This window comes from Littorina saxatilis, linkage group LG6 (assembly GCF_037325665.1).
Source record: "Littorina saxatilis isolate snail1 linkage group LG6, US_GU_Lsax_2.0, whole genome shotgun sequence".
NCBI lineage: Eukaryota > Metazoa > Mollusca > Gastropoda > Littorinimorpha > Littorinidae > Littorina > Littorina saxatilis.
Window position 1 is genome coordinate 32,714,540 of NC_090250.1, and position 11,769 is coordinate 32,726,308.

At 46.5% G+C, this 11,769-nt stretch overlaps 1 protein-coding gene across 1 annotated transcript; it reads right to left on the bottom strand.

Annotated features, from left to right (window-relative positions):
* Positions 1-1,100: 1,100 nt before the first annotated feature.
* LOC138967981 (G-protein coupled receptor GRL101-like) lies at positions 1,101-9,962 on the bottom strand. Its single transcript, XM_070340544.1, has 6 exons — positions 9,877-9,962; positions 9,186-9,236; positions 7,617-8,539; positions 6,689-6,909; positions 5,137-6,230; positions 1,101-3,956 (listed from the first exon to the last, which is right to left on the bottom strand). Exons 1-6 carry the CDS (start codon positions 9,960-9,962, stop codon positions 2,930-2,932), a joined length of 3,402 nt encoding a protein of 1,133 aa, XP_070196645.1. The 3' UTR covers positions 1,101-2,929.
* Between the last annotated feature and the right edge of the window lie 1,807 nt (positions 9,963-11,769).

Genomic DNA, 11,769 nt, shown 5'->3' on the forward strand with positions numbered 1-11,769 from the left:
GGTCATTCGGAAGGGTAATGAAATTCCCAGCAGTTTGAAACAGCAATATACAAAATAATTAAAAATACTTTTATGTCCAACCAATTTTAAAAATGTACCTTTTTTATATAATACTGTACGTAAACATGTCCAGCAGGGTGGCCGCAACTCAAGTCTTGAAAACGAGAAAATTACTAATTGCAGGTGTTAGATAACAAAGCAAACCGACGATCGTTCACCACACAACAGTTCATCAAATTATGCACTTTGACCAGCCGTGTTGGTCGGGTGTGCTCCAATCATATTCATCGCCATTCACTTAGTGTGGTTCAAATACTTCCCCGCACTCCGTAATAACTTTACCGGGGGTCCAAAAGCAAATTCGCCCCATTGACAGCTAGCTCACCGTCACAGCCACGCAATGATGAATCGAGTTTATTGGGGGCCCAGTTCAAACTGAATCCCCGTTACGGCCCCAGCCAAGGGAGGCAATTCAGCGCAGAAAAGCAAACAAGGGAGGCCATTCAGCACAGGAAGGTGCAAGGGAGGCAATCAGTGAAATCCGCAGGGACACCTAAAAGAAGGTGCGAAGAGAGGCGAGAGTCGGAAAAAAGGCCGTTTGTCGGTTTCTCACCTTTGATCTGACCGCCCGTGACTGACAACTGGACATTCGGACGTTCGGCCAGGGCTTTGGGTTTGCTGATAACCTCATGTTGGATTATGGAATCGGCTTTTGTGGCTGAGGGTTGGTTCAGTTATCTGCGTGTAATCAAGAGTGTGCTCGTCCGATTTTGGTCGGGCCAAGTGATTGACTAGATTGGTGACCTACAATACTCGATGCCGATTCATGTCAAAGATGTGGACTACCTCCTCTTTCAGATTTAAGGAGCGAAGTTCTCTTTCTGCGTATGCATTTGTGGTGGGATTTCAGCTACATTTGAATGTTGCGTTGGTTTGCACTACATAGGTGCTGGATCCGCACGCACGCGCACACATACACAAACGCGAGCACACACACACACACACACACACACACACACACACACACACACACACACATATACGCACACACACACATACACACACGTACTCAAACAAAGATACACGCACATAGGCTACACAATATTACAAATATTTATGAGGAAAAAGAGAACACGGATCCAATCCTGTAACCGTTCTGTAACGAACGAATCTAAATTCTGATGGCCAAGGGAAGGTGGAAACCGCTCAACAAAAAACATTTACAGAAAAAGTAAACAGCAACATCAACAAATTTGGACATTCACGGTTACATTGTCGTTTGTGTGTGTGTTTAAGTGTGTGTGTGTGTGTGTGTGTGTGTGTGTGTGTGTGTGTGTGTGTGTGTGTTTGTGTGTGTGTGTGTGTGTGTGTGTGACTGCTTGTCTGTCTGTCTCTCATCGCCTTTCTCTCTCTTTGTGTGTGTGTGTGTGTGTGTGTGTGTCTGTCTGTCTGACTGCTTGTCTGTCTGTCTCTCATCGCCTTTCTCTCTCTTTGTGTGTGTGTGTGTGTGTGTGTACTGTGTGTGGGGGTGTCTGTCTGTCTGTCTGTGTGTCTGTCTGCCTGTTTGTCTGCCTGTTTGTCTGTCTGAGTCTGTCTGTGTGTCTGTCTGTGTAACTGTGGATCTGCCATTTGTGCGTAAGTGTCTATCTGTAAGTGTCTAAAGTCTATGCCTGTGAATGTGTGTATCCGTCTCTGTGTGGCCGTGACTGTGTCTTTGAGTGTGTTTCTGTGTCTTTGAGTGTTTATTGAGATTCCATTCCGGATCATTAGAGCAGATTGTACCGGTGCCCTACTATGTTTTTAAAACCTTGTGTGTTTGGACTCGATCTCAGTCCCGCGGGCTGTAGCCCACATTTTACCTTGTACCCCTTTGTCATTACAAAAATCATCATTCCCTACAACGTCTGTTGGACGTAACGCAAATACTGGTGTCTCTTTGCCATTAAAAAATCAGCGTTCCAATCAATAGCCGAACGCAAGGGGCCAAGCGAAGTATGAACGGCATTCCTGTCGCGCAGACACGATTTCACAATACAATGCATATGCCACTAGCTCTAAATTTTACAGTATGTCAATGAATTCCTCAGCATATGAAACACCCGGCCTATGATTGAATGACCGTAACCACGACGACAGTACCTGGGCTACGTAATTATCAATTGAAAACCTCACTTATAGTTCAATTTCGTCGCTGGCATCAACATGCGTCATTAGTTGCGAAGATTGCAAGATTGGTGGTAGGCCACCAACATATGACGTTATTTCGGTCGACTGTTTAAACATCATGAATATATAGATAAGATGTGCATGAGTGAGAGAGTTTAATTCAGTCGTCGGCCATGCATCACTGATGAATCAATAAAAAAATAACTGATTACATTGGCAAAGATCAATATGAGAACCCGTCAAGTGACGTTTTGAATTTTTGACACAATTTTAACAACAATAAAATGTCTTCATGAAACATCAAAGACAGCTTGCAAACTTTCCAGACAAGACACACACAAATCATAAAGGTGTATTCATACAAAGTTTGATTTGACAACTGGTGTAATTGTTTCAACTCAAACGTTTCATTGATCAACCTTTCCTTGCTTTTTTGTGTCAGTTTTAATGTGGAATCAGTCAAATCGACCTGTTTTTCACTAATTCTGGCTTATCTCCTTAACTTTAACAGCAACAACACCTACTGATTGCAACAAAGATGGCCAAATCAAATTTACTGTCAGGTATAAACATGCCAAGACTTGCTTCTTGCATCTTGCTACACAACGTCGCGGATGGCCATTCTCGACGACGGATCTGTTTTTCACTAATTCTGGTTTATCTGCTGACTTTAACAGCTCAACACCCACTGCATGCAACACAGATGGCCAAATCAACTTCACTCTCAGTTACAAATATGCCAAGACACGCTTCTTGTATCTTGCTACAAAACGTCACTAATGGCCATTCTCGACGACGGCTCGACCTGGTCCATTTTGGGCATCATGTCGAAGCGAGAGGCAAGGTCGGACAAGGTGATGACTCGCACGCCCAGCCAGCCCTCGATCTGGTTCAAGGCCGTTTCCTTGGTGACCGTCAGCATGGCGGGAAGCTTGGGCTCGGCGCGGCTCAGCTCGGTAAAATGACGAGACTCCAGGCGCTGCAGCATCCGAGCCTCCGCGGCCTTGCGGCGTTTCTCCATCACGATGTTGAAGGTGTAGAGAAAGGGGTTGAGGGCCGAGTTGAAGGGCAGGACGAAGATCGCCACGCCCACGTTGACCTCAGTGGGGATGGGCGTTCCCGTGGAGGCCAGCAGACCCAGCAGACCGATGGGGAACCAGCAGAGAAAGTCGGACAGCACTATGGTGCTCAGTCTCCGGGCGATGGCCGCGTCCCGGGACGCCTTCTTCTTAGCCTGGGCGAGCGAGCCCGCTCTGACCGCGGAGTAGATGATCAGCTGGCCCACAGCGATCAGCACGAACTGCACGAAGTTGAGCACGATCATCACGCTGAATGAATAGGACTGGCCCAGGAACTTGGCGTTGTCCGAGAAGGGTAGCGGGATGCAGATGCCCGTCTGGCTGTAGAACTTCCAGTGCGCCGTCATGGGAAGCAGGGGGATAACAGCGAGGATGAAGCCGATCACCCAAGCGATCCCGCAGGCGATGAGAGCCGATTTCTTGCTTAAATGACACCGGCTGAAGGGGAAGCGCAGAACCAGGAGCCTGTCCAGCGTGATGAGACAGATGAAGAAAGCCGACACCTCGCTGGACAGCAGAGAGAGGAAGCCAGCGGTCTTGCAGGCGATGCTGTTTTTCCAGGTTTCGCCCTGCCACAGGTAGCGACCCCTGTACACCTGGTCGGCCACCCCGATGATGGCCAGGTAGACGCCCATGAGGAAGTCAGCCACACTCAAACTGGTCACCAGCACGTTGAAACTGCTCTGGAACGACTCGTTCTGCAGGTAGAATCTGCCCAACAAAACACACCGTTGAAGCAACATTTCATTATTGTTTGCCTAGATATTATTGGATACACACAACAACTGTCACAGAATAAATGGATTGAAACTTACTATGTAGGTAATGGCGCATTGTAAACTAAAACCGGCACGGTGGCCTAGTGGTAAGGCGTCAGCCCCGTGATCGGGAGGTCGTGGGTTCGAACCCCGGCCGGGTCATACCTAAGACTTTAAAATTGGCAATCTAGTGGCTGCTCCGCCTGGCGTCTGGCATTATGGGGTTTAGTGCTAGGACTGGTTGGTCCGGTGTCAGAATAATGTGACTGGGTGAGACATGAAGCCTGTGCTGCGACTTCTGTCTTGTGTGTGGCGCACGTTATATGTCAAAGCAGCACCGCCCTGATATGGCTCTTCGTGGTCGGCTGGGCGTTAAGCAAACAAACAAACAAAATTGTAAACTAACAGTCGAACAAATCCACAAACAAGATAGACTGCCAACGTTCCAAAATTCAGAATACAAAAACAAGAATGATATGCTATTGGAACGTTTAATTTATGACCAATCAAAACGTTACATTCACTGTACTTCGACCCACTGGTCTTTTAAGTTAAAAATAGTTAACAGAGTTGTATACATTGTTATTCAATGTCTGAATAAATATTGTTGGATACGCTCAAACACTGTCACTAAATAAACGGTTGAAACTTACTAAATTATGTAGGTAATGGTACACTGTAAACTAACTGTGCTACAAAAGTGGCTGTTTCTTCCAGCATAGAACAAACCCGAGATGATTTTGTCTACGACTTGCAGCTAATTGAAATACCTATCGCAATGTTGCTGCAGCTGAAAGAACAACTTTTTGTGTGTGTGATTTCTGGAGATTCGAATTCAAAACTGAGCAACCAGAAAAGGCACTTACTATTTTCAGGAACAAAAAAAAGTCTATACTTCTGGTACGAATTCTCAACAAAGCAGATGGATCCGTTCCCATAACAATGGCGCAGAAATACGGCAGTGTTAGTGCGGTGTATTATTTCACGTTGAAATGCTTTCACTGTCACGTGTCATTATTTGCTTAACTTCAAAGCTAATCAACCACCTGTTTACAGAAGTGTACTTTTTAATAAGTAAACTCAAGAAAAAGGATACTGGAGAAAATCGATAGAGATTGATGAGAAAAACATACCTTGCCACAAAGCTTCCCGCATTTCCCAGCACTGCCAGAATAGCGAAGAGCCAGAGGAAGACTCTGTACACATCACTCCTCAGCAAGTCTTCACACGACGCGATGTCGTCAGCAGGTGCGTGACAGTTCTCGGGGTCAAAGTTGGCTGGCAGTGTCGCTTTACAGCAAAGCTTGAAGTCGTCAGCGTACATCCGACTAAATGCCGTCAGATCCTTGATGACGTCAGGGGGGTAGTTCGTCAGCGGACAGCCCCTGAGGTCCAACACCTCCAGGTTTGGAAAGTCTTTAAAGCCTTCAATGGTAATGGTCTCCAGTGGTGAGTTGGAGACGTTGAGCCTGGTGATGGCGGAGAAGCAGGAGAAGACCGTGGTGTTGATTTCCCCTAGCTGGGTCCAGGCCAGGTTGACGTCTTTGAGGCGCGGAAGCGTCACTGATGACGTCATACCCACAACCGTCACCAAAGGGTTGCCGACCAACACCAAGACTTGCAGGTTCCTTAGCGGTACGAGGGAGTCTAGCTCGAGCGTGGTGAGACGATTGTAGCTGACATCCAGCGTTCGAAGATTCCCCAGGTCCACGTGGGGTATAGTGTCTAGGTCACACTTTGCCAAGCGGACGTAGACAAGGTAGAGGTTGAGCTCCAGGTCCTTCATCGTCATTCCGGACCCGCTGGCGTCAAGGTAGCGCAGAGAAGTAAACGACGCAACAGAGAACTTCCCCTGGCACAAAAAAGCAAGACCTTGACACTGACACGCGTCAGGACACTGAAGGTCACACAGGAGTTCGTCATCGTGCTGCGGACACTGGAACTCACCGTCACACAGGTGGTCTGGGTGGAGACACACAGATGACCCCCGGCAGCGATAGAAGCCCGGACACTCGTAGCTGTCACATCTCACCTCGTCTTCCCGGCCCGGGCAGTCGTCCATCCCGTTGCAGCGGACGTAGACAGGGAGGCAGTAGTCTCTGTGGCAGCGAAAGTGTGTGTCGGGACAGGGGTCTGTGATGTTGAGGGGCTGCACGTCATACCCGCCCCGTCCGTCAAAGTACAGCACGGCTGGGGGAGGGACTAAGCTTCCCGCTTGCTTGATCGACTGTTGAAGAAAAGGGTGGATGATTGGAATCAAACGGCTGTTCATATTTGAAGAAAAGGTGGAAGAGAATTTTGAAGCAGAAAAAGCACACGTTAGATACAAAAATATCGTTTTCGTCAGCTTTTGTTCTCAACCTAATGGGTGGACTGATGATTTGAACACTATCTAGCTAATCTCCTAAAAGCCACCAGATCCTGCCTATCGTCCTACACTATAGTCTTCAACTACAACATCCCCCCATCTTCAAATTCGTGTATGGCATTTTAGAAATTAGTTTCTCACCAAAGACTCAATAAGGATTATACGATTATACGTTTGTGATATATTTCTCTCTAATCTTCTAGGCCTTCCCTAAAGACATAAGACGGACTACCACACGCACACAGTCTTTATCATGTTCATGTATCCACACGAGATAGAAAGAACCATGACTGCAGCACCATTCTTTTGTAACCCACCTGAGGGCAGTTTTCGTCCGAGCCGTCGTCGCAGTGCTGCATGCCGTCGCAGCGGTGGTCACGTGCCAGGCACTGTCCCGTGCGACAGACGTCCTGCGCGCATTGCGGGTGCACACAGAAGTTCTCGTCGCTCCCGTCAGGACAGTCCAGCCTGAAGTCACACACCAGCGTGTAGTGTACGGATTGAGAGCTGTGCTCGCATTGGAACAGCGCCACGTCACCTAAAGGGGATAACAACAACAACAACAAATCTAAACAACAAAATAACTGTGGGTGAGATGAACAAAGTAAAAAAAAAAAAAGAAGTCTCTAGGGACTGGGTGGCCGAGTGGTAACGCACTTGCGCTCGGAATCAAGAGGTTGCGTGTTCGACCCTGGGTCAGGCCGCTATTTTCTCCTCCCTTTCCTAACCTAGGTGGTGGGTTCAAGTGCTAGTCTTTCGGATGAGACGAAAAACCGAGTTTAAATAAATTTACTCAGGTTCACTGGAGATCTAGGAATGTTCTCCATAAATAAAGTGTTTCTGGTTGCTAAAACACCACGATAAAAACCGGCTGATGGCTTACAATAATAATAAGTAGTAATAAGGGGAGTAGGGGTGGGGGGGGGGCTGCAGGGTGAGAGTCCTGGGGTAGGGAAGGTGGCTAGATGTATGTGTGTGTGTGTGTGTGGGGGGTTGTTAAGTGAGAATGCAGGTTCAGTCAGAGTCCGAGGACCAAGACTGAAACTATGTTTAAAGCCACAAAAAAGAGGCTCATGTTACTGAAACGAACAAATGAAAAGTGAATTCTAAAAGACGAGGAAGTATGCTTACGATTAAATGAAAACACAAATAAATACATGAAATTGAATGAGCTGGTCGCAATTCAAAACACTTAAAATCATCTTTCGCGAAACAGCAAATCTATCGCAAGGAATGTTTACCTACCTTCCGTTTCACACAACTTTCTGTCCCTCTCATCACGGCACTGGCTCTGGAGGTCACATGACAGGAAGTCGCGCACCACGTGACCGGAAGGACAGGGCATCAGAGTGATGTTTTTGGACCACGTGGCGTTGGTCTCCAACAAAGGCAGCGTGACTCCTCCTGGCGTCTCAACCGTGGAAGATTTGAGCCTTTCACAGACGAAGCGAGCGTCCATGGGCACGACGCAGGAAACAGTGGCAAGATTGTGCGGGCCTTCTTCAACCCTGAAGTACGTGCACATTGGAATAGCGATCGATCGAAGGGAAACGTTGACATAAAGCGCTATAGTCGTGTCCGACCATTGCCACAAGTCACGATACAGCGACGGCACCTCCGCTACTGTGTTCTGTGAGGTCCGAAGACCCGTGTAGACCGTGGCCGTCTTCTTCCCGTAACTCATCGCTTCCTTAAAGATTCCCCACTCTTCTGGGTCGCGAGGGTTGGCGAGGGTTTCGTTCTGACGCAGGCAACGAGAGTAGGCGTCGTACCAGCTCAAGCCCTTCTCCACCCTCGAATACGTGAAGCATTTCTCTCCCGCGTCTATAGATCCCGCCCCACAGTCTTCACTGGAGTAAGAGCAGTTCTTCTCGTCCTCTTCCCCATCACAGTTGACAGCTAAGTTGCAGTTAAAGTGATGGGCGAACTTGTAGAAGTGGTCAACGGAGCAGTCAAAGACGTCGTCCCCAACCGCTGTGGGTTCTTCCGCCTTGGGCAGGATGGTGTAGACCACCTTGAAGCCCGACCTCTGCACGGAATCGTCGGAGACAAACTTGAGGTAGACGCTGTTGTGGAAGACCTGGGCCGGGAGGTCCAGTACACCGCATCGTCTCCACAGCTCGCTGGTGCCTGAGCTGTTGATGAGGGACAGCTGTAGCGAGTCGTACCTGGACAGACACAAGTAAGCAACGCACGGTTTCAAGGATGGGATTTATACAAACGCACTTTTCCTGTTAATTTCCTGTTTTTCGCATCGTCTCCACAGCTGTAGTAGGTACATCTGAGTTGTTGATGAGGGACAGCTGTAGTGAGTCGTACCTGCATAATCATAAATGACATGCATTTGCAGGGATGAGATTCACACGTTTAACGCAAAACCTGTTAATCTTTTAACAACAAAAATTAACAAAGTTTAAAACAATCGTTTGTATCTGTGATGTTGATGATCGACAGTTGCAGTAAAAGGCAACACTCATTTTCAGGGATGGGATTAACACCAAAACGAGATTCCCGTTCATTTAAAAAGAGATTATTTTAGCATCGTTTTCACAGCTCGTTGGTATTTGTGCTGTTAGTGAGGGACAGCTGTAGCGAGTCGTACCTAGACGAACATAAATAACATGCATTTTCAGGGATGGGATTCACACCAAAACGCTTTCCATGTCAATTTTTTTTTATTAATGTTTTGTTGGTACCACCGCTGTTGATGAGAGACAAAAGCAAAACGCATTTTTTATGGATAGGATTCATACGAAAACGTTGGTCCTGTTAATTAACACACAAGAAAGAAGATAATGTTTGCATCGTCTCTACAGCTCGCTGGTGCCTGAACTGTTGATGAGGGACAGCTGTAGCGAGTCGTACCTAGACGAACATAAATAACATGCATTTTCAGGGATATGATTCATGCGAAGACGTTGTTCCTGTTAATTAACACACAACTTGAGAAAGAAGATAATATTTGCATCGTCTCCACAGCTCGTTGGTGCCTGAGCTGTTGATGAGGGACAGCAAGAGCGAGTCGTACCTGCACCATCATTAAAAGGCAACACTCACTTTCAGAGATGGGGTTTATACCAACACGCTTTTCCTGTTAATTTAAAAAAAAAATCGAATTGTCTCCACAGCTCGTTGGCACATCTATGGTGTTGGTGAGGGACACGTCTTGCGAGTCGTACCTGTATAAACATGAATAACACGCATTTTCAGAGATGGAATTCAAACGAATACACTATTCCTGTTCATCTTTCAACAACAAAAGTTTCAAAAATCGTTTGTATCTTTGCTGTTAATGAGAGACAGTTGCATGTAGTCAGTCGTACCTCGACAGAAATAAGCACCACTATAATGTTAAAGGATGGGATGCATACTATGTCAAAACACTTTTCGTGTTGATTTTTAAAAAAAACCACCCATTTGTGTTGATTTCTACGCCGTTGATAGGTGGGGTGTTTTTTGTGGGTTTTTTACAACTTGGAGTACCAGGAAAAATATATTTTCTTACCTGCATTCTGTATGGTTTTCTATGTCAAAGTGAGGAAAGCTGACGAGGATAACCTCATCTGACCCGACCTCAATTTTCAGCGTCATGTTGGCGTCATGAAGGTAGTCTCTTCCTACGTCATAACCCGGTGAGGTCAAATAGCCGGATTTGGATGACGTATTCACGACGGGCAAAGAGTTATACAACTCGGCGGGTGTGACATCGTAACGGAGTTCTATGTCAAAGGCAGAGCACCTTTGAGCTGTGACGTCAACGTAGATTTTATGCTCAAGGAACCGAAAATAAAGTCCCTCCCATGAACCCGCTTCGGCCGGATAGTCAACGCGATTGCATCTTTTGAAGCCTTTCTCTTGACAGATGGTAAGGATGATGCTACATTCGGGGCTACTTTCACCCGATAAATTCCCGATGAACACGTTGATGGTATACCCTGCATTGACAGTGATTTTACCGCTGCATTTGGATATGTTGAATGACTCATTGTAAATGACGTCACGGGTTATTTTCGTCATCAAGAAGGCGTTCTGGGTCTGCAAGGATCGCTCGGTGACGAGACAGTCGGTTGGCCCGGTGCGCACAGAACTTTGTCCTATAGCGTCCCAGCTGGTGTTGTCAGTGGTGACCTGAGACGTGCTGTCATCACCAGCTTCGGAGGCTTCTCCATCATTAGATACGCTCGAGCTTGTATGTTCATCTGTCTGTGTTATGTCCTCTCCGGGTTTAGCTGTGTGCAAGTTAAGATTAAAGGTGCGTTCTGCGTCTCCGTCAGAATCACTTGTCTGTGTCGTATCATCACAGTGGTCAGTACCTTCACATAAGTCATCAGCTGTTCTTGGCGATCCGTCGAAGACTTTGTCCAATCCGTTCGTGACGAAATCGCTTACAGCTGTGACGCGATATGTGCCAGTGAGTTGTGGGTATGATGTGACGTCAGTCGTACCACCACCATTTCCCTTCGCTGTGAGGTAATCTTTCGTGTCTTGTTCTACGTCACTTGCGAAGCTATTCTCTGGAATATTTTGACCTTTCAGCTGTCCAGGTGCTTTTGATGCTGAACTGAATACAGTCGAAAGACTATACTGTCCGAACTCTGAGAGGTGCTCTGTTTGCATTGAAAGGTTTCCAGGTTGCAGTAAAGTTTGCCCATTGGCTACCTGGCCAGTTATTGCACAGGAATAAACAAACAAGCACACAAATAAACACAAATATTTTGTGGAAGAAATCTCATTCAAAGATGCCGATGTCATCATTACAACATAGGGGTGCAATTCGCTTCACACACAAGCACACATGAACTGAGCCTGTTAGTAAACTTCGGAGTAATTGCTGTTTTAGCACACTAATCAATCGATTATCTCCGACCTAATACACTGCACAAATAATTTATTCTGCCCACTGGAGATATAAAATAAGCCACGCTGGAACGCAAATCAGTAACTTCGAGGTCTTTTTATCGTCCTAACCCGATCCTGGAGGCTGTTCCTTTCGACGAATCTGTAAAACCTAGTTTCTAGTTTCCCTGCAAGATTTGTGACACTACAATGTTTGCCACTCAAAGACTCTGATTGGTTAACGTAATGATGAGAGCTCGCGTGCAGTGTTTGCGCGTGCTTTCAAGAACACAGGCACCTGCACCATCATCGTCCCTGGCTGTATAGGGATACCCGCTTTTTCTGTCTTTTTTTTCTCAACCAATGTAATTTTTAATAAGATATGATACTTTTTCATCATCTTTTCATGTTTTACAATTAGCACATGAACACAAAGAAGAATTTGGAGAAAAAAAAGATTTACAAACAAAAGATAATATGGGTACAACGCTGACTACACATACACACACACGCAAGGGCAATGAAGGGTGTGAAAGGGGTGGGGAGGGGGTAGAGACAGTGG

What these genes read in the sequence shown, in the direction of transcription:
- LOC138967981 (XM_070340544.1), bottom strand. Translation starts at nt 9,962, where the DNA reads ATGACGCTGAAAATTGAGGTCGGGTCAGATGAGGTTATCCTCGTCAGC. An exon ending in AAAGTTGTGTGAAACGGAAG is followed by an intron (nt 6,910 to 7,616) that starts GTAGGTAAACAT and finishes TATCCCCTTTAG; the next exon opens with GTGACGTGGCGCTGTTCCAA. An exon ending in GCGGGAAGCTTTGTGGCAAG is followed by an intron (nt 3,957 to 5,136) that starts GTATGTTTTTCT and finishes TTTGTTGGGCAG; the next exon opens with ATTCTACCTGCAGAACGAGT.